Source organism: Malania oleifera, chromosome 2 (genome assembly GCF_029873635.1).
Source record: "Malania oleifera isolate guangnan ecotype guangnan chromosome 2, ASM2987363v1, whole genome shotgun sequence".
NCBI lineage: Eukaryota > Viridiplantae > Streptophyta > Magnoliopsida > Santalales > Ximeniaceae > Malania > Malania oleifera.
The window spans coordinates 33,965,364-33,989,371 of record NC_080418.1 but is presented as its reverse complement, the minus strand read 5'-3'; the positions used below and the strand labels follow the sequence as shown (position 1 = coordinate 33,989,371).

The 24,008-nt window shown below is 37.1% G+C and overlaps 1 protein-coding gene across 1 annotated transcript; it reads right to left on the bottom strand.

Annotated features, from left to right (window-relative positions):
• Positions 1-18,127: 18,127 nt before the first annotated feature.
• On the bottom strand, positions 18,128-21,381 carry LOC131149011 (probable xyloglucan endotransglucosylase/hydrolase protein 32). Its single transcript, XM_058099045.1, has 4 exons — positions 20,522-21,381; positions 20,272-20,372; positions 19,826-20,046; positions 18,128-18,857 (listed from the first exon to the last, which is right to left on the bottom strand). The coding sequence occupies exons 1-4, from the start codon at positions 20,733-20,735 to the stop codon at positions 18,503-18,505; spliced, it is 891 nt and encodes a 296-aa protein (XP_057955028.1). The 5' UTR covers positions 20,736-21,381; the 3' UTR covers positions 18,128-18,502.
• Between the last annotated feature and the right edge of the window lie 2,627 nt (positions 21,382-24,008).

The window sequence follows — 24,008 nt, the reverse complement described above, 5'->3', positions numbered from 1 at the left end:
AACGGTGCCATCCCGATACTAGCCTGGAAGTTATTGTTATAGGCAAACTCCACTAGTGGTAGAAACTGAATCCAATTACCACCGAAGTCCAATACGCAAGACCGTAACATATCCTCCAAGATCTGTATTGTCCTCTCCGACTGTTCATCAGTTTGGGGGTGGAACGTTGTATTGAAAGTAAGCTTCATCCTCATTGCTTCCTGCAAGCTCTTCCAAAATCGAGAAGTAAACCTCGGGTCTCGATCTAAAACAATGAACACCGGTACCCTATGCATTCTTACTATCTCATGCACGTACAAGTATGCTAGCCTACTCAAAGGGTAACTAACCTTCATCGGTACAAAGTGAGCAGATTTCGTCAACCTGTCCACGATTTCCCAGATAGCGTTCTCCCCATGAAGCGTTGGTGGTAATCCAGTAACAAAGTCCATGTAAATGTGCTCCCATTTCCATACCAGAATAGTTAAGGGTTGTAGCGGCCCTGCCGGCCTCTGATGCTCAGCTTTCACTTGCTGACACGTCAAACACTGCTCCACGAATCGGGCAATATCCCTTTTCATACCACTTCACTAGAAGGACGCGCACAAATCCCGATACATTTTCATGCTACCCGGATGTACCATATATAAGGAACGATGCACCACCTCTAGAATCGTCCCTCTGATTTCGTCATCGTTTGGAACACACGGCCTAGTCCCAAACCTCAACGCACATTTCTCAAAAATGTTAAAATTCGTAGCCAATCCCTACTGTACTTTCTCCACAGTCCTAACCAACTTCGTATCCCTACCCTGCGATGCTCAACCAAAGTTGGCTGGATCACCAAGCTAGCAATGCAAGCCTGATGATCACCAACCACCAACTCGACGCCAAGGCTTTCCAGATCCCGTCTAATATGATGCTGAGCTATAACTGCAGACACTGCCGCATGCTCTGACTTTTGACTCAGTGCGTCAACCACCACATTAGCTTTCCTTGGGTGATAACTGATCGTGCAATCGTAGTCCTTAATCAACTCCAACCACCACCTCTACCTCATATTCAACTCCTTCTGCGTGAAAAAGTACTTGAGGCTTTTGTGGTCAATGACAATCTCACACTGAACACCGTACAGGTAGTGTCACTAGATCTTTAGCGCATAAACTACAGCGGCCAATTCCAAATCATGCGTAGGGTAATTCTTCTCGTATCCCTTAAGTTGTCGAGAAGCATAAGTAATTACCTTACCCTGTTGCATAAGCACACATCCCAAACCTTTCAGAGACGCATCGCTATAGATCACAAAACTGTCATTCCCCGAAAGAATGGTCAAGATCGAAGTAGTAACCAATCGCCGTTTCAGCTCTTGGAAACACTGCTCGCAATCCTCAATCCAATCAAACTTCACACCCGTCCTGGTCAATCGTATTAGAGGCCCATAAAATTTAGAGAATCCTTCCACGAATTGACAATAATACCTCGTCAGTCCTAGGAAACTCCGAATCTCCTGCACACTCTTCAATCTCGTCCAGTCAACCACAGCTTCAATCTTGCTAGGATCAACTGAGATATTTCCCTTAGACACAACATGGCCTAAGAACGCAACCTGATTCGACCAGAACTCATACTACTTCATTTTGGTATACAGCTTCCTCTCTCGCATAATTTGTAGCGCCACCCTTAGATGGTTTTCATGCTCTTCCGGACTCTTCGAGTATACCAAAATGTCATCGATAAATACCACTACAAACTGGTCTAGGTACTTATGGAAAACCTGGTTCATCAGATCCATGAACACTGATGGAGCATTCGTCAGCCCAAAAGGCATGACTAAGAACTCGTAGTGGCAATATCTGATTCGGAAAGTAGTCTTCGCAACATCCTCAAGTCAAACCCTCACTTGATGATACCTTGACCGTAGATTAATCTTCAAAAAGACTTGTGTTCTTTGTAGCTGGTCAAAGAGATCATCAATACGAGGCAACGAGTAACAGTTCTTCACAGTCACCTTATTAATCCCACGATAATCAATGCATATACGCATCGACCCATCCTTCTTCTTCACAAATAAAACTGGAGCTTCCCAGGGCGATACACTAGGTTGGATAAATCCCTAGTCCAGTAGCTCCTGCAACTGCTCCATCAACTACCGGAGTTCTGCTGGAGCCATCCGGTATGGAGCTTTAGAGATCAGTGCCTTGCCAGGCAACAAATCTACTGCAAACTCCACCACACGATCCAGAGGTAAACCGGGTAAATCTTCCGAAAACACATCTGGAAACTCATTGACCACTCGAATATTCTCGAGCCTCAAATCCTTTCGCAGCGGTTCCTTCATGCAAGCTAGGTACCCCTGACATTCGTCTAAGAGTAGCCTCTTCGCCTGTAATGCCTATAGAATTTTTGGCATCAAACACACACACAATCCCACGAACTCATACTCCTATTTCCCAGGAGGTCTGAACACTACTACTTTTCTATGACAATCAATCACCGCATAACTAGTGAATAGCCAATCCATCCCCAGTATGACGTTGAAACCAGACATGTCATATTCCACAAGATTCGCCAGTAACAGCCTTCCCTGAATTACCAGTGGGCAATTTTCGAACATATTACTACAGATCGTTACACTCCCAGTCGGCATAGCCACAGACAACCTCTCATCCATCACTCGGGTTTCAACCCCACGCACCTTCACAAACCTAGCAGATATAAACGAATGGGTTGCACCTGAATCAAATTAAACGACAGCTTTATTTGAAAGCAGTAACATGGTACCTATCACCACGTTCCCATCGTGTTTCGCATATGCTAGAGTAAGTGAATATACCCTCGCCGGAGCCGTGGTTGCTTGGTAGTTTCCTCAAGGCATTACTTTCACGATTTTGGATATGTGCAGGCATATCTCTCTTCGGTGCCCGACAATTCCGTGACATGTGGCTCAACTTGCCACAATTGTACCAGTTACCCCAGAACGGCTGACATTCGCCACTGTGCCATTTACGACACTTGGCGCACGGTGCGGCAGATGGATCCTGTTGAGAGTTCTGCCGCTTGGTGTTCTACTGATAACCTAAACTGTAGTTCTTCTTCTTCTTCCACTATCTCTAGCAAGGACCAGTCTGAGACCCAGAAGATACTGGCCTCTTCATCTATTCCTGCACCACCTCGTTTCCTTGGGAGTCGGTCTTAACTATGGTGGCTTTATCCACCAGAATAGAGAATTTGCAGATCTGCAGCATCCCCACAAGCCGATGGATGTCTTTCCTCAGACCCCTCTCAAACCTTCGAGCCTTCTTGTACTCATTCGAGACCAAGTACGGCGCGAATCAAGATAACTCAATATATCTGGCTGCATATCTCTGCACCATCAGGGTACCCTGCATCAGGCCTGAGAACTCATTGGCCTTCGCATCGTGAGTGGAAGTCGGGAAGTATCTCTCGAAGAATACCTCCTTGAAGCGGCCTCGCGTCATACCCGATGGACCAGCTCTCTGCTTCTCAAGCAGACTCACCGCAGTCCACCAACAGCCGGCCTCTCCAAACAATTGGAAATTAGCGAAAAGGACTCTCTGCTTATCTGTGCAGTGGAGGACTTCCAGAATCCTTTCGATCTTCGCGACCCAGTCCTCTGCTATAATCGGATCGGGTCCTCCTACAAATGTCGAAGGGTGCATACGTGTGAAACTCTCGATGGTACACCCCGCATTAGTAGGAGAGCTCTCGCATCTCCTGACACTCTGCGCGATCTCTCGCATAACCTACCTCGTCAAACCTCATGGCACGGAAGGAGACTCATCACTCACAGTCCCCTCGGAGGCACTATCCAAGTTGTTATCCTTGGGCTACATTCTGAAAATAGAATAGGAATCGGTTAGAATTCATATATCATACACAGTTAACACAATTATTAGAACTAATCATGTCAACTACCACTCTAACGGGTCAAGGTCAGTCCTATCACACTGACACGAATCCATCAATGGTTTTTCGTGATCTTTCTGAAATTGTCATTCTAGGAAGGACACAGAACACCACCAACAAGTCCCCATCTAGCAACAACACAATCCTTGACCTACTCTACCCATTTCCTATATCTTATACTCTGGTATGTACAAATAAATACACCTAACCAAGTCTACAAGACCTAACCACCTGGTTAGCTTTGATACCAAGTTGTCACTCCCCGAACCAGCAGATGGGTCCCAGGTGTGAAAATAGTAACCTTACCTGTCTCTGTATCAATTAAACATACATGATACAATACTGGAAGAGGGTCCGAACCCGTGGGGTATACGGAAGCCCTAAAAGAAAACATACACATACACATCCGTACTCATCAAATACACATCGAAAATTGTTCAATCTATCCATATAACATACCATACAAGAGTCTATACAAAACTAGGATATACATTCTAATAAATACAAAACATACTCCAGGTGTCTGCAAAAACCATCACGACAACTCGGTTACAAAACTCGTACCTATCTAGGCACTAACTGTAGCTAAACAACACCCCCGCTTCCGGATGCTAGGATGTTAGTTTCAGCTACCCAAAGGACCTGAAAACTTTTGTATATACATTTGGGGTGAGACACCTCTTAGTAAGGAAGAAAGCATGTTATATCAGTGTGTGGCACACCGGTGTTATTTTACGTAAAACATAAACACCATACAATACAATACAATTTCAAAACATTTCCATATAGTTCCCTACAGATCTATAAAGTTCTAGTTTTTTAACAAATCCATTCTTGTACATACGATACCCAAACATATGGTCAGTGTCGTCACACTCAAGCAACCGAAACCCTGTGATAACCGAAGCCTCACAGTGGTACGTCGCCAATACGGTGTAGCTAACACCCATCGGTGACTGGCCGGAACACATAGGCGATATTTCACACCCTTGGATATAAAGCCGGACATTCTCGCTCACGGTAATGAACCGGTACATGGCGCAGCGTACAGTAATTAGCCGCCACTAGTTGATTTCACAAAATATGGAATCATTTTGGAACTCGTGTTCCTACATTCATCAGCGTACTGTAATTAGCAGTCACTAGCTGTTTTACAAAATACCTAGAACAATTACATACAACCATACATTCCACACTTATTTAGTATACTATAAATCATATCGTTTTCCAATTCAAGCATACAGTTTTATACAAACATGGATACGGTCACCTCAATAATGCAGTTTAAATACAACATACAAATTTTCCAAACAAAGTAGAGATGATACCCGATATCCCCAATTTTTCCAAAAACTGTAACCTAAAAATCCCGCATTTTTACCCGATAGATTTCCCTAAATAAGTAGTCAAAACATACATATGATTGTAACCTACAGGTTTACCGATCTCGATTTCAAAAATAAACTGATATAAATAGAATCCCCTTACCTTAACCCGAAATTGAACAACGAACTCTACGGCTCTCAAAACTACGAACTGAGACACCAAAACCTAAACAACGCAGAACAATACTTCTTGACAATTCGTACTACTACACATATTTCGAAACATAAATGGAAACCGAGCCTTACCTCGATTGTGGACCAAAACCTGAAACTACTCAAAACGAGATTCCAATCCACTATTCACAAAAAGAATCCTGCCCTGATCTACCTGGTAACGTTGTATTTACAAATCAGGTGACGAACAATGAAATAATCGAGAGAAAGAGAGTGATCTTCAAGTTCTAGAGAGAGAGGGAGGAGATTTTTTTGAGATTTCTTATCTTGGAAGTAAGGAAACTGATATGTATAACCCCTTTGACTTGGCCGCCCTCGTCAAGACGAAGCTATATAGATAGCTCGTCAACGAGACAAGGACCTCGTCGACGAACTTGATATTATCGGTTTCCCGAAATCCCTCGACTTCTCCTCATCTATGAGCCTCTAAATTTCATCGACGAGCAGCACCTAGACTTCGTCGACGAACTCTGCTCAATTACCAATTTACCCTTCTTTTATATAACTAGTCCATATATCACGGTTCGGGTTCTTACAATCAGGTAATGTTTTTGTATTATAATAACTACTTTAAGCTTTCATGTGGCTAATAAGAAGTGATTACATCTTTTTTGTAGTCTATATGTGAAAAAAATGTTGCAAACCACAGCAAACTCCCTACAACGCATTGCGATGGGTCGAAGTTATTCGTAAATCATCAAAGGCTAATTGCTATATATTAGACTATCTGACCATTACTTGAATTAATATTAGTAAAGTTTTATATGATAATGTAGCATGATCCCGAGACTGGCGCAGAGGAACCGCTTTCGGATCTTTATCAGAGAATGTACCAAAGGCGATCGAGGGAGTGGTGCGACGGTGCGCAGGACAAGCATGTAAGTCAAAGAAAATATTTAGTTTATAATTTGATTCAAAACGTCAAAGTTGTATTCTTTTTTCTTCCTTTTTATCATTTTCATGACTAAAAATAGGCGAGGATGGTCGAGCTGAGGGATGCATTTGTTGCAGAGGGGAGCCAGCAAATGATGGATTACCCGATAATCCCTCAAGTGCTTGGGGAACGAGTGGGGGGCTAGGTGAAAGGTCTTGGAAGTGGATACATCGCCCCAACAACATCATCTTCAATGGGTGTGGCAGTTCGTGCTAAGATATAACAAGCACGTCGAGACACTAAGTCTCAGGCGGACGAGATGGTTTAGCAAATGCATACGATTGAAATAGAGAACCAGCAATTGAAAGACATGGTGTCTAACGTCACAGTGGAGAACCAGAGTTTGAAAGACATGGTTTCTAATGTCTCGACGGAGAACCAGAGTTTGAAAGATAAGGTCTCCACCATTGAAGCCACGCTCGTCGCAATTTTGAATAGGCAAGCGCGGTTCGAAGAAATGATGCGCCGATCTCGAACTAATGATGCAAGTGGCTCCTCATATTAGAAGGTATGTAAAACGTAGTTTGAACTGCATGCTAGTGATTCTGTGGCTTGTTTAATTCTATTCATATGCTGAATTGTGAATTGTTGGGAGATACTGGAACTATATTGCGTGTGCTGTTGGGACTTGATTTATATTTTTTGCAATTTCATATATGCATAGACAGACCCTAGGTTGTACTACAACTGCTTGCTTAGCTAAACATAGGAAGAACTTTTGTGACTTGTAGGTTTGGGAAATGTTCTATTTACAGACGGTATGCTGCCGAAATTTTGTTAAATTCCAACGCTTAAGTTTGAATTAGATTAAATGTAGAAGGGTGTCTATGTGTTATGTGACTCGTATTTTTTCCATGAGTAATAGTGTCATACCAACATGTGCAGTGATGCAAGCATAGTGAACAATGAAAATGAATGCATGTACAACTCACCACACTATTGACGCCTATTTTCTATTTAATAGTGGTGGCTTATGTTGTTCATTTAGGTATGCACTGCAAACAATATATTTTTTTTCCCTATAGGTTTTTTCATCTCCTTGGGCTCAAAAATTGTTCACTAGCTAAAATATTATAGATTAACTTGTTCAAAGTCGTTGCCTTTTTATTCGTAATTTTTTATGTGTGCGCACATGTGTATGTGTGTGCTATTGCTGCCCATACCTTACTCTTTGAAAAACTGACCTTTACTGTTCTAAGACTTGAGCCTGAACCTTTCTCTGAAGAGGGATTTGTCTTATTATGGATCCAGTGATATGGTAATATTGTAGAATGTTGTACTTGCATGCAATTACCTATGGTTTTCTTCAAGCTTAATAGTGCAGTTTGGCATACTTTAAATTTTAAACATTATTATTACTTATAATGTAGTTTAAATAACTTTAAACCCCCAACCACATATATAAATGAATATGACATCCCAATCTCATTTAACATAAAAGTAGGAACTAATAACTACAACCGAAGTTTCATAATTTCTGAAATCATTATAAACTGGAGAAATTTCCCAAAACTCGAGGTGAGGTGTCCAAAATTTCAACGAAAAATTTTGAAAGAAAAGCAACATTAGTTTTGTTTTCTTTTGAACCCCCCTTCAAAATTTTAAATTTTGAGTATATTTTTAGAAATTTTGGTGAAATCAAGTCCCATGTATCAAGATGTATAGGTTTTTTTAAAGACTTAGGTCAAGGCTTCTTTTATATAAGAGTTCGAAATTATGAAGTCATTTAAGACAATCCATATATAACTCTGAATGATTTGACTTTATATGCTATGTAGTAAGAGTTGTCATCTTATTGCATATGAAGATATGTCCACATTGAAGTGTGTACTGTGTGCTAGAGAATTGACAAAATGTGTAGTAACCCAAAAAAATAATAATAATAATAATAAAATTATATATATATATATATATATATATATATTATTCATCAATTAATTAATTAGATATATTATTCTTATTATTTTAATATTTTGTTATTTTTTTTTCGAGTTACTACAAAATGAGTTAAGCTACTCATTGGCCACAAGCTTACACTTGTTAGGAGTATTGGTAATTTGTCATGGTACAGAAGTAGGATGGTTGAGCTCACTATGTAAAATGCACACATATAGGACCTACTTAACAACATATAAATATATAATTGATTAGGGTGAGCATCGATTCTATGGTAAGTGTGTAACATCCAAATTTGAAGGTTCAAAAGTTTGGAAATCACTCCAAGTGTTGAGGTAAAATTGCACACATGATGCCTTGCGCTAGGTGTTGCACAACATATAATACATATACAAGTGTATGCACACTCAAATGCTTTTTATTGATATCTACAATTTTTATCTGTTTTCTCACTTCTGGTTGGATTATTCTGAACTGTTTAGTGTAAACACCCAGGTTTGGAACATATCTCTATGGAAAATGTCCTATTTACAAGAGAAATGCTGCTAAAATTTTTCAAAACTTCTATAATTTTGGAAAACACAATCCTATGGACTTTCATGTATATCATTGTCTTCATTTTTTAGTCATAAGGTTGTCTTAAGCACATTGAGTATGATGCAAAAATCTTCTAAATTGCATGCTTTTCTGACTTGCACATTTGGAAAATGTTCTATTTACAGACAGCATGCTGCCGAAAATTTGTTAAATTTCTCCCAAAATAACCAAAGTCATATACCAAATTTGTGAGAATGATTATAGTGTGCTGAATGTTAAAACATTTTTGAAAGGATGAGTGAAATTCAAATGAATTGTGAACTTCATCTTAAATTTACTTTTGCATATGCTAATTGAAAATTCTATCAATAATGGACTCATTTACATTATTTGATTATTATAGTTTTTTTTAAGTTCTAAAGAAGCCATGTAGACATCAACATCACATTTTATTTTTTCATAGAACTATAGTCTGTTATAGATTGTTTGTAGGACACATAAACACATTATATTATTTAATGCTGATTATATGAAGATCTTTTGCACTAATAAAATTCATTAATGTAACGCCCCAACTTGAGTCTGCTAGGGAGCACTGCATCTCTTCTCCTCCACCTGAACCAGACAATAGGGGGTGGGCCTTATCGGACTAATGACTGGCCCCATAAACCAACATGTGTCATTTTCAGTGTGTTTTGTCCTCACTCACACACTTTCTAAGAAAACTTCCCACGCTTAACCGTAGACTTCTTATGAGAAGGCTCTCGAAAAGAAAGGTTCATCTTATTGATATGGGTAGTAACATCTAATCCTTTTTAAGTCCTTCTTCCACGAGATATCACATTCTCCCCCACTTACAAAATGCAACGTCCTCGTAGCGAAACCACATTTCCAAACCCAGGTGATGTGCATCTAATCACACTTCCGCATGGGTAATGGCTTTGATACCATTTTGTAACACCCTAACCTGGGTCTGTTAGGGAGCACTGCGTCTCTCCTCCTCCACCTGGATCAGGCAACAGGGGGGCGGACCTTATCGGACTAATGACTGACCCTACAAATCAACATGTGTCTTTTTCAATGTGTTTTGTGCTCACTCACACACTTCCTGAGAAAACTTCCCAGAAAGTCACCCATCTCAAGATTACTTCATGTCAAGCACACTTAACAGTTGAGTTCTTAAGGGAAAGCTCTCGAAAAAAAAAAAAAAAGGTGCACCTTATTGATATGAGTAGTAACATCTAATCCTTTTTAAGTCTTTCTTCCATGAGATATCACATTAATTACTGGTCAGATTATTGTAAACTATTTATGTAAACACCCAGGTTTCAAACATATTTCTATGGAAAATGTCCTATTTACAGGGGAAATGCTGACAAAATTTCTCCAAACTGATAAAATTTAGCAATTTAAAATAGTATCAATTTTTTTTTTTAACTTTGTCTGAATTTTTGTTTATTTTTATATCAAATCATTGATACTTATAGTATGTATATGGTCAAAAATCGTATACTAATTTTTTTTTTTATAATTCTTAATTTGTAGGGTTAGCGGCTATCACACCATCAACATCATCCCATGCACTACAGAAGGATGCAGATTTTGATTTTCTTTTGTATTTTTTTTTTTTGTTATCTGAACATATGGGATTCACATATAAAACATTTGAAATTTGTATTTGATTTTGAATTAGAATTTTTAATAATTTATGAATCTTTATAATAATTATGGTTTAATGTTATCTATGCAAATATGTAATTACAAATTTTCATAAAAATTAATGATTTTAAAAAAATTTTAATTTTAAATTAATTAGTGACGGTTTCTATAGATATTAGTGAAAGATAATAACTGTCACTAATACTATACTATTAATGACGAATATTGATCCTTCACTAAAGCGCAACTATTAGTGACGAATTATGATCCTTCACTAAAGGCTAATAAGTATTAGTGACAGTTTTGATCCTTGACTAATACTCAACTATTAGTAACAAATTCAAAACCATCACTAATATTATACTATTAGTGATGAATTATGATCCTTCACTAAAGGTTAATAAGTATTAGTGACGATTTTAATCCTTCACTAATACTCCACTATTAGTGACGATTTCAGGATTCGTCACTAATAGTGGATTATTAGTGACAGTTTTGATCCTTTATTAAAATATAGTATTAGTGATGATTTTGAAATTCGTCACTAATACTCTACTATTGGTAACGAATTTGTGCTGAGCCAAAATAGAATTTATAGTGACGGTATTGGGGTTTTAGTGACGGTTATAATTCATCACTAATATGACATTATTAGTGACAGTTTCAAAATTCGTCCCTAATAATTAGTAGTAACAGCAGATATAGTAACTAATTTAAAACCATTACTAATACTTATAAATTCGTCACTAATACTATTAGTGACGAATTTATAAGTATTAGTGACGGTTTTGATCCTTCGCTAATAATCTTATTTTTTGTAGTGAGGTATTAGTGATGGTTCAAGGATTCATCACTAATAGTGTTTTTATTTAAAAATATAGAAAAAAATTTAGCTAAGTGTATTAGTGACGGTTTGGCAAATTCGTCTCTAATAGTAGGGAAGTGACGATTCAAGAATTCGTCACTAATAGTGTTTTTATTTAAAAAAATATAGAAATAATTTAGTTAAGAGTATTAGTGACGGTTTGACAAATTCATCACTAATAGTAGGATATTAGTGACGGTTCAAGGATTAGTCACTAATAATTTTATTTATTTAAAAAATATAAAAATAATTTATTTAACTATATTAGTGACGGTTTGGAAAATTCGTCACTAATAATAGGGTATTAGTGACGGTTCAAGGATTCGTCACTAATAGTGTTTTTATTTTAAAAAATATAAAATAATTTTATTAAGAATATTAGTGACGGTTTGACAAATTCATCACTAATAATAAGGTTTTAGTGATGGTTTAAAGAACTGTCACTAATAGTCTAACTGTAGAGACCTAGAATATTATAACTATTAAAATAATTAGGAAAGATAATAAATAGAACAGATAAATAAATAATAAGGGAAAAAGGGAAGATTTAAAAGAAAAAGATAGCAGACCTCGTTGACAAATCTTCTGTTTTCGTTGACGAGTGTCCTTCTAAAGATCGTTGACGAAGTTCAGTCCCTCATCGGCGAAAAGATCCCAAGTGAGTGAATTTCAGATTTTAGGTTTCATCAACGAATGCATCTTCTCGTCGACGAATTTCTTTTGCGGTTCGTCGACGAACCCTGTCTTCTCCTTGACGAAGCCACATGGCAACATCGTGTATAAGAAGATTTGAGGTTGCTTCTTTGTGAAGAAATTAATTTTTCTTTGTTTTTCTCTCTCTAGAATGGTTTTCTCTGCCTTCTCTCTAAGATTTTGGCTCGGATTTAGCCCAAATCAACAAACAAGAACCGTTACAGTGTTCTAGGGGAGATTATCTACACATCTAGCAAAGCAGCTTTCTAAACTAGGCTTTCCAGGCATCACTCCAAAGTTGAGGTAAGGGTTAGGATTCCTAGTTTGGTGGTTTAAAACGGTTATTTGAAGTTTTTAGGTTGAGAAAATATTGAAATAGTAGGTTATTTGGGGTTGTAATATATTTATGATTTCAAGGTTGTAAATGTTGTGAATACTAGATGTTGGTGTATACTTTTGAGATTATATAGATGTAGAAACTCTGGTATATTATTGAGGAGAGTTATTATTATTTTTTCTGCGTAACTGATATGGAGCCAAGTACAGGTAATAGAACATGTGGCACCTGGGCCCCATTTGGTGGGTTCGAGGCACCACAAGGTGGTATTAGAGTTATATTTCAAATAACACTCTAGACCCTAGTTTCGGGTTCGAGGCGCGTTACATTTTCATATCAGAGCATTAGGTTTTGGGATTCTATAGACTCAAGGATGATTAATACCAGAGTATAAAAATAGGGGATAATGAGGATAGGAAATGGGTAGGCTAGGTGTTGAGAAGTATAAGATTTTGTTTTATAGCCTGGAGATGGAAATATGTTGACGATTTCTTGTGATTTTTCACTTATATCAGAGTTACCGGTATAGAGAGTTATAATAGTTATAATAACAATTATTAACTCTGAACTCTCTAGTTAGTATATCAGAGTATGCACCTATGTGAGAGTTGTTAATAGCATATAACTCTATAACAGATATATACTGAGCTGTATGAGATATAGTGAGTTAGTAAATGATAGAAATGAAACAAGATGAATGATTAGCAAAATATTGAGGACGAAATTTTCTAAAGGAGGGGAGAATGTAGAGACCCGAAAAATTATAACTATTAAAATAATAAGGAAATATAATAAATAGAATAGATAAACAAATAATAAAGGAAAAAGGGAAGATTTAAAAGAAAAAGACAGGAGACCTCGTCGGTGAATCTTCTGTCTTCATTGACGAGTGTCCTTCTAAAGATTGTCGATGAAGTTCAGTCCCTTATCGACGAAAAGATCTTAAGTGAGTGAATTTCAGATTTTAGGTTTTGTCGACGAAGGCATCTTCTCGTCGACAAATTTCCTTCTATGGTTCATCAACGAACCTTCTCTTCTCGTCGACAAAGTCACGTGCCAACCTCCTATATAAGAAGATTTGAGGTTGCTTCTCTACGAAGAAATTACTTTTTTTTTTCATTTTTCTCTCTCTAAAATGGTTTTCTCTGTCTTCTCTCTAAGATTCTGGCCCGGATTCATCCTGAATCAACAAATGGGAACCGCTACAGTGTTCTAGGGGAGATTCTCTACACATCTAGCGAAGTAGATTTCTAAATTGGGCTTTCCAAGCATCACTCCAAAGTTGAGGTAAGGGTTAGGATTCCTAGTTTGGGAGTTTAAAACGGTTATTTGAAGTTTTTAGATTAAGAAAATGTTGAAATAGTAGGTTATTTGGGATTGTAATATATTTATGTTTTTAGGGTTGTAAATGTTGTGAATACTGGATGTTGGTGTATACTTTTGAGATTATATAGATGTAGAAACTCTTGCATATTATTGAGGAGTTGTTATTATTTTTGTTGCATAATTGATATAGAGCTAGGTACAGGTAATAGAACTCGAGGCACCCAGAACCCATTTGGTGGGTTCGGGCCCCACAAGGTGGTATCAGAGTTATATTTCAAATAACACTCCATACCCTAGTTTCGGGTTCAGGGTGTTACATTTATGTGATACCCCATGGAAGAAAAGTTGAAAATGATTAGACATTGCTACCCATATCAATAAGGTGCACTTTTCTAGCTTTTCGGGAGCCTTTCCACAAGAACTCTAAGGTTAACCATGCTTGGCTTGGAGTAATTTTAGGATGGGTGACCTTCTGGGAGGTTTTCTTAGGAAGTGTGTGAGTAATGACACTGAAAAGGACACGTGTTAGTCTGTGAGGCCAGTCATTAGTTAGATAAGGCCTGCCCCTTATTGTCTGGTCCAGGTGGAGGAGGAGAGACGCATTGCTCCCTGGTAGACCTAAGTTGGGGCATTACAAAATATTATCAGGGAAATTACCTAGTAGGAAGTGTGATGAGATTCACATCGCTTGGGTTTGGAAATGTAGGTTCACAACGAGGACGTTGCATTCTGTAAGTGGGGGAGAGTGTGGTACCCCGTGAAAGAAATGTTTAAAAGGATTAGATGTTACTACTCATATCAATAAGGTGCACCTTTATTTTCATGAGCCTTCCCATAAGAACTCCACACACATTGAAAAGGACACGTGTTAGTATGTAAGGCCAATCATTAGTCCAATAAAGCATGCCCCCTTGTTGTCAGGTCTAGATGGAGGAAGAGAGACGCAGTACTCCCTAACAGACCCAAGTTGGGGTGTTACACAAACTTAAACCCACGCAGTTTTCCCCAAATCTGTTCCCTCCAATCCTCTCTCCTTTCCCTCCTTCGAATCCTCCTTTCTTTCCCTTTTGCCTCCTTCACTTCACAAACATCAAAATCCTACTTCCAAATCCAAATTTGTCTCTCCTGACTCCCTACAATTCATATTTCCTCGCTCTTTCCTTCAGACCTTGTTCTATTTTTCTCCCTATCCAAACAAACATGCTCTCTGCAACTCTGTTCCCATTCCCATTCCCTTTCCATTGTACTCCTCGTTTCATCAAAACATTGTCAAAAACCGTTACTAGTAGTAGAGTATTAGTGACGAATTTCAAAGTATTAGTGACGGTTTTAAATTTATCACTAATAGTATATAATTAGTGACGGTTTTAAGTATTAGCGAAGGTTTCAAAACTGTCACTAATAGTAAAGTATTAGTGACGAATTTCAAAGTATTAGTGACGGTTTTAAATTCGTCACTAATAGTATATTATTAGTGACGGTTTTGAAATTTGTCACTAATACTCTACTATTAGTAACAGTTTTGAAATTCGTCACTAATAATCTACTATTAATGAAGGTTTTGAGCTGAGCCAATATATAATTTATAGTGACGGTATTAGAGTTTTAGTGATGGTTATAATCCATCACTAATACTCTATTATTAGTGACGGTTTATAAAATTCGTCACTAATAATTATTAGTAACCGTAGTTATGACAACTAATTGAAAATCATCACTAATACTTATAAAACCGTCACTAATACTATTACTGACGGTTTTGTGATTATTAGTGACGGTTTTGATCCTTCACTAATAACCTTTTTTTTTTGTAGTGTAAGTATTGAGCATTATTTTTTTCTCTTTTTCTTTTGGTCGATTAGAGATCTACATTTGACTCACAATGATCAGTAGCCTATTTCCTATCCCATACCCTTTTTTCCCTCCCTTTAAAGATTTAAACCTAAGACCTCCAACATGAAAATCTCAAGGTTTAACAATTGGGATGTCTCCGAGAAGACAATACTAAGTAGTTTTCTCAAAAAAAGACTTGTAAGGGATGGTCTTCTATATAGGATTTGGAACCCTGGCTAAATCATCATTTATGCCTCAAGTTAGTTACTCTTCTTTTTTGCCAACTACATTTATGCTTCGCCAATTGTGAGGGTATACTAGATTGGTCTAGCAAACATTTTCCCGAATATTTTCCATTATTATGTAGGTTATTCTAAGCTAACTACTTGAACACTATTAAAGCTAACCCTCTTGAGGTAGTAGAAGGTGCGGTTCTTTTAGCTTATTACATTTCTAATACACTTCGTTGACCTTTTCGATTTAACTAGTTGGAGCTTTTAACTTTCTCCTCATCAATATCTAAAGCATCTCAAAAGTTTTTCAAATAAGGAAAAATTATTTTTAATCATCCCTAAAAAGCACAATAACAATTTGAACATTAAAATATTTCCTCGTTAACAAATTAAAGTTCAAATCTCAAATTTTAGCTCAATTGCACTTAATAAATTCCCTCAATACTCAATAGTTTGTCAAATAATACTAGTAATAATACATAATTCTTGCTCATAATTATTTTGGGCTTTTTTCTTTCCATTTCTTTTGCAAAGAAAGCAACATTCGACATTTAATTAATTTTTATTTTTTGTTATCTTAGAAGTCAACACTAAGACAGTGAGAACTAATCATCTTCCATCTGGAACCCTTTTTTATTCATCTCAAAATTTAAATTTAAAATTTTAAAAAATTCCATACCATTGTTGTTGAGATGTCTCCTCAAATACAAAATGCTTCTTCCCTTCAATGCTTAATCATATATATATATATATATATATAATTGCAACGATAGGCCATTAAACTTTAATGCTGCTAGAATGAGTCCATGAAATTGCTTCTCCTCGTGAGTAATAGTAGAGAAGAATTTTTTAGGGGCAAACTCAAAATCAAATTTGGATTTTTCTTCCCAGATTTGCAGTAACCAGACACAAAGCAGTTGCTCAAGTCTTCCACTACAAACTCGGGAATAGCAGCAACAGCCCCTCTACCCTTCATGTCGTAGGTGATGCCCATAATATATTATTATGTGTGGTGTGACCAATCACCAATGGTGCTGGTATGCTTTGTCCCCCCAACCCCTCAAAAGCCAAACTTACTCTGTAAGCCTTGTGGGATCACCGAAGGTGGAGCATTGGGACAATTAAAACATCGGGACAATTAATTAATAAACAAATCGCAGAGCACTGATCATTCACAAGCATGATTTGAAGTCATGCCCTTTTCATACATATAGGCATTTGGTACCTTGCTGAAACAGACAAATCAAAAACAATTAAATAAAAGGGTTCCATGCTTCAGCAGTAGCTCTATATACGAAATATCGTATCTAGCTATGACCTTTTGATCGATTAGGTAGGATATTTCAGGCATAGAGCCCACGACTGAAGCGGAATCCTAGCTTTTTACTTTTATTTAATTGTTTTTGATTTGTGTGTTCGTACCAAATGCCAATCTGTATGAAAAGTGAAGGACTTCAAATAGCAGGACAAACAATTAAAGTCCTTTGTTTCTGTTTTCAATTCACATTGCGATTTGACGTCAAAGCATGCATGGCCCATGATTGTCAGAAATAGTAGCTGCTTGTGACCCTTCCCCAGAAAAATGCCTCGTGATAGATACTCCAAAAAAGTAGCCATCGTTGTTTAGCCTGGTTTGGGTGCATTGAGATTTGTGTTGGGCTTCATACGCACAGGGACATGTCTCTCGTAGGAGACATTTCCTTGGTTAAAACTTTTGACTTTTGTTGTGCTGCAAGTTTCAAGCTTAAATCTTATTAAAGATGAATGGGATGACAGATAGGAGTCTTTGTATAGTTTGGATTCAGTACGTATGTATTCAATCAAAATAAATAAATAAATAAATACAGTATTTTACAATTCTAAATTTAAAGGAATAAAGACAAATTATAGAGTTTATGGATAGCTTCTTAAGAAATTATAATCTATTAAAAAAGTTTCCTTAAATTAAGAAATTCATATTAAGTCAAACAATTGTACAATTAAAGAATGATAAATATTACAAGATAAGAAAACTAACTAAAATAAATATCTTATAAAAGATATTATATCTTTAATATTTTATTGTATGAATCAGATTGGGTCGTTTTCGAATGCATGCTTATTATATTCAATAATTTAATTATAATACCCTAATCTGAAAATTATATGTCAACAATAATTGTTAGTTACTTCTATATTTAATCTATTTTTGTAACCTAAAATGAATATATTCCACCTTGATTTATGAGTTAACATCTTCTTCAATTTGGATATAAGTCTCCAGGGGGCGAAATTTTTTCCAAGGGTCCTTAATTTGCATGTAATAATAAACAATCACAATTCCCAACACAAGGGCCACGGCCCTTCAAGTTGCAAGACAACCACCACTCTGTTTTATTATTTAGAAAAGGCAAATTTTATTACACAACATTGCAAACACTTTGGGACCTCTCTCTCTCTCTCTCTCACAAACACACACTGCCAGAGCAATATTTTTTTTCCCCTTGAATCTTTAATTCTTGGAGGCTTGGACGCCTAGCCACCATTGCATCTGTTTTTCTGCAAGTGGATCCATCTCAAGACGCCTCCATGCACGAACCCAAGCCCACTTTTTTCTTTTCCTCTCTTTCTTTATTACATTTCTTTTTAAGGCGAGCAAAGGCAGTAATAATAATTGGGCAACTTACTAAATAGACGTACGTATATGCAGTTATGCATGGGTCGGGTCCTACCCGACCCAACACTCTAGCACTCAGGTGTAAGGGAATGGTCCCTCCTCGAGTCACTACAGTAGTCATACGCCATGCAGTTCCTGCGCACCCAGTCCATGGCCCGGTACTGCTGCTGGCTCAATCCGCCGGACCACGACGGCGATACCGTCGGCGGCTGGCACGACCCCCAGCCGGCGCACCCACTCACCTTGAAATTCCTGTAGCTCCCCACGAAGGGTTGGTACCTGTAATCGGCCTTGTACTTGCCGTCCTCGGTGGCCCACGACGAGGCGTCCCAAATCGACCCGTAAACCCACATTGGCCTCGTCGGAAACGTCGCATCACTCTTCTTGGGGTACCGCCGGATAGGCACGTCGTCCACTAAGAATCTGCCGATGATGGATCAACCACATCACGCGTCAAAATCAATGTTAATAATTGCATTATGGCATATTTATACATGTATCATGAAGAAGGGAAGAAGCAATGGGTTTGTGGATGGAAGACACTGGTGGTACATATGGTTCACGGCTGATTTTGGGCTTCGGTGTCCATGTCATATCAATATGTTCTTATTATATTGTAAAATGAAAATTAATTAAGCATGTCTTTTTTTCTTGCGGAAAGGTGCAAGATATATATGAGAACTGTGCATATGCAAAATGCCAAAGATATTCCCCCCTGCGAGAAACAGTAGCTTGATTCAGACTAGAAGAGATTTAAAAAGAAGCCAGGTACCCTGGCCCTTTAAATTGACATCTTGCCTGCCATGGATGATCTCTTCAAAATTAATTATGAATTAAGAGTTTTTTGAGTCAAATTAAATTTAGAGTAAAAGATAATAACTTTTTTTATTTCAAAGTGACCAAAAAAATCAGATGACTTTTATATTAAAGCTCGACAAAATGGCATGGACATACTTTATGAGTTTTAAAAATTACATAAACTTCACTTAAGATTTGTTAAAAATACACTACTACTAATTAAGTCTCCTCTACTATTTAGTAAAAAGATAAAATCATTAATTAAATGTCATCAAATATTCTCTCTTGATTATTTGAATTCTTGAAAAGGTTAAGTAAGATTATTAAAATTTCAAGAAAAGTCCGCATTTTTTTTTTTTTTATATGTGAAAGTTTACTATTATCCCAAAATTTAACATTGAGATTTATTTAAACTCACATAACTTTACCTCTCCCCAAATAGTTTAATTCGTGTTCAAAGTGGCCCCCAAATGATATTTTTTTGGCAAAAACACCAAAAGATCTGCATATGCATGCATGCACAAAAGCTGAAAATAATATGAACATTAAAAAGGTCAAAAGTTCAAAAATAGGTGAACGCTAAGGGAACTGACATGATCTCATTGGGGGACCACAGCACAGCATAATTGTGAAAATCTTGAGTCGGATCGAACCAGAGGTGGAACCTCATCTCTCTTCCTATTCTCCGGCCGTCGTCTCCACTCCCTCTCACGTACACATTGGTCTGCAGAGTGTAGGGCTTGTCGAACGTTGTCCCTAAGAACTCAATGTCCACTTCATCATGGTCTCCCGGGTGTGCTTCATTGTTCGAAAGCTGCAGTGTTACATAATTTTCTACATATATCAATTACTCTACAAACCAAGGAAAATATTCGGTATCTCGAGAGTGGTATCCAATTAGACACATGGTAATAAAATTTATACGATTATGTATGATATAAGTATATTTTTGTATCCAGTCGGGATGCTACCCAGATGTACTACCTGTCTGAAATATTTAACACTGATGAATTAATCAAACATAGAGCTTAATTCTCACATAGAAGGACGTAATCACTCCTGCAGTGTAACCAGGTTGGAGCTTGATGGCTGCGCTGAAGTATCCTGAAGCGTATGAATCATGAGACTTGAACCCACTTCCTGCTTTCCATCAAAAGAGTGATGTATGTCATCACAATTAATTTGAGATGGCCAATAGCACAAATTTCAAAAAAAAAAAAAACAAACAAACAAACTTCAAAAAAAAAAAAAGGAGACTAGTTATTTGATTAATTGTAAGAACATTGGACCTGAGCTGGTGTCTAGCCAGATGGTCAATGTGCCATGGTCTAAAGTTTGATGCTGAAGACCCCAGCGGTTACTGAAGGCCTGAGGGAAGTCGAGAGAAGGGAATTTGGAACTTGGGAAGTAGCCAGGGGAAGGTGGACCCTGAGCTGCAATGCCTGAAGCGAGAAACAGAGCAGTGAGGAGAAGGGACAGGAACAGAGTCCGGGGATCTGCCATGAATTAAAGATAAGACTTGTTGAGATGCGGATTGAGAAGAATGTAATTTGGGTATGAGTATATATAGGAGTATAGGAGTGCAGAAGGGGTTGCTAGATACAATAAATGAAAAGAGCGATCGAGCAGAGGGACCCCACCTTGCAAGAGATCGATGATAAGGAAGATAACGATGAGAGTTACCAATGTATAGGGACAAAATCAAAAGGATCGGCGATAGATAAAGGGGTAGAAATCAAATGATCAAGCATGTGCCCAATTTTCCTTCTACTCATTATCTTTCCCGAAATTTGTCAGTTGTGGCTGCTAAGTTGGAAGAATCAGCATGCAAAAAGATGAGGGAAACAGAGCAATGGATGGAAACATGTCGATGTGGTTATTAAATTTACAACTCCTCTTCCGATTCTGTGCCTTGTCAAAGAATAAATGGGCAGATGTGAAAGAAATAAAGTGAGAGAAACAGGGGAGGCATTGCTTTCTGATTTTACCATGAATAACTCTGGGGAAAACGTACGTAGGCGGAACTGACTGATGGTAGGGTTGATTCATATAAGTTCCATCTCAAAGGTAGAGTTCCCCGAGGGAGAGGTGGTAACAGCGCCCTGTTTCAGTTTTGCCCAGCTGCAGTCTACTGCTGATTAGACACTGTAACTTGTTTTTAGTGTTGGTGTGGATTAATTCCCCTTGGAAAAGTTCCCAACACCAACACTACTACTTTTCCAGCAAAGTGTCAGAAATGCTTTGTGACGCGACCATCACGGCCTTACTACTTATATTATAGTTCTTATATTTTTGGAAATACTCTCTTCCGCTTAACATGTCTTTTTACTTTATTCATAGTTGATAATAATTTTATAATTTTATAATTTGTCAAACATTAATATGTTAGACATGAACATTGGGCAAGTCAACTTGAATTAGAACTATTAAAATGTAAAATATATATATATATATATATATATATATGCCTATATTCACATTGTTATTTAGGTGCATGCACTTGTATATGGAGGTAGATCTATATTCAATGTTAAGTTATTCTCTTTGAATTGAGTGACTTAGGTTCTAGCAATTGTACCTCCTTTCAAGGCTTGCCTATTTTCATTAGGCCATGCTCATGCCTAATTTACTTGCACATGCATATGTGTATACAAACGTGAGTTAAATATTATTTAAAATTTTTGAATCCTTTTCTATATAAATGAGAGGCTTTAGTAGAATATATTCTACTTTGGGTCAAATGTGGCAAAATTGAGCTCAATCTATCCACATTGTTCGGGTCATCTTTGTGCACACCCTAGAGTATGGCTAACATAGTGGTTCAGGTGGTAGTGTGGGTTGCGAGAGTGCCTCTCATGAGGTCAGGTGTTCAAACCCTCCTGAACTCATTTTCGCCCCTGAACTCCTAAATTTACCCTTCCTTTGGAGTTGTGGGGTCAACTTTAAGGGGCGCAGGATTAGTCACATAGACTGTAAAACGGACACGTGGATACCCGGTGCGTAATCCAAAAAAAAAACATAGCCCACGCATGTGGCAATCGCCCAAGTGGCAAATTACTTGTCGCCAAACCTAAAGAATGAGGTCACTTAATCGTTGGGCAATAGAAGGTTGTCCAATCATCAAGGATGTTGTCTCGTCATGAAGCGAAAAGCTTTAGAAAGCCACCTAGGCAAGGCCATAAGGAGCCAACTACAATAATTATGTTGTTTAATGTTTAATAACTCCTTGAAATTATGATTGAAAGTGTTATTCAATTTATACTTGGGTAAAATTGAGAAGTGCTTCAAGTGTGCCTTGTGATTGTAGAATACTCCTAAAATTTAAAAGAAAAGTTTTGTACGACAATTACAAGACCAACTATGTTATATGGATCAGAATGTTGGGCAACTAAGAAATAACATATCCAAAAAGTGAAAGTTGTCGAGATGAAAATGTTTAGATGGATGAATGGTATAGCATTGAAAGATAAATTAAAGATGAACACATTCGTAGTAAATTAAGCATAACTCATGTAGAAGATAAGATAAGGGAGGGGCGATTTAGATGATTTGGACACTTACAACATAAGTCATGTAGTGTGCCAATAAGGAAAAACGAGTTAGTTATTGTGAGGGGTAGTAGAAGGGTAAGGGTAGACCTAAAATAATATGGAATAAGATAGTAAGTAAGGATTTAATTAATCACCCTGAATTTGTCGAAAGAAATTATCCATGATAGCATAAATTGGTAGAAAATAATTCATGTAACCAACCTCACCTAGTGGGACTTAGGGTTTGGTTTTGCTGTTATTGCAGTTGTAATAGGGCAGGATTTAGGTTTCAATTATAATTCCAATTTTGACTTGGAATGGGTATAAATAGGTGTATGATTTATCTTAGGGGTGAGCATTCAGTTGGTTCAATTAATGAATCGAAAAAAAATGGTTAAAAAATCTCATTAGTTGAACTGAATCGAAATTCTATATTAACCAAACTCAATATTGACTGAACCGAATTTCGGTTAAATTAATTAACCAATTTAATGTTTTAATATATACATATATAAAATAAATTTTTTTAATATATATAATATATAAAATATATATATATTTTTTGTGTATATATATAATATATAAAATATTTTAATACAATATATATAATTATTTATTATTAATTTAGACTATTCGGTTAATTCGGTTAACTGAACTCAAAAACCTAACTCAAAACCAATATTCAATGAAAATGAAAAACAAACTAAATTGAATAAACTTTTAATCAAACCAAACAAACTCGATTAATTCGGTTTTAACTAAATTATGCTCACCCCTAATTTATCTTGTAAGCATCTCTCAACCAAGTTATACATATACTATAACTAGCCCACCTCTCTCTCTCCCTCTCTCCTTACCTCTTCTAATTTGAGTTTTTTTACCTCCCTCTTCCCCCCCCCCCCCCACCCTTCTACAATGTCTATGAGTCTCACTAACCATATCATTGTACCTCTAATGGGGTTTAGCATAACGAGTCTATTTCCACCTCCACATTTAACAAATTCCTAAATTCCCAGTTTGGCATCTAAATGTTTGAAAAAATAATTTCACACATCCACAAGAAATTATGCTACCAGTTACCATAGGTATAAATCAAAAACACAATATCGTCAAGATTAACCTGACTACTGATGCCGATTTAGTAACGATTCAACAACATTTTGTCAAAGAGAGTTTTCATGAAACCTCTCAAACTTCCCATGAGGTAGTGACTATAATGAAGACAATCATGGATGATTTCAAGACG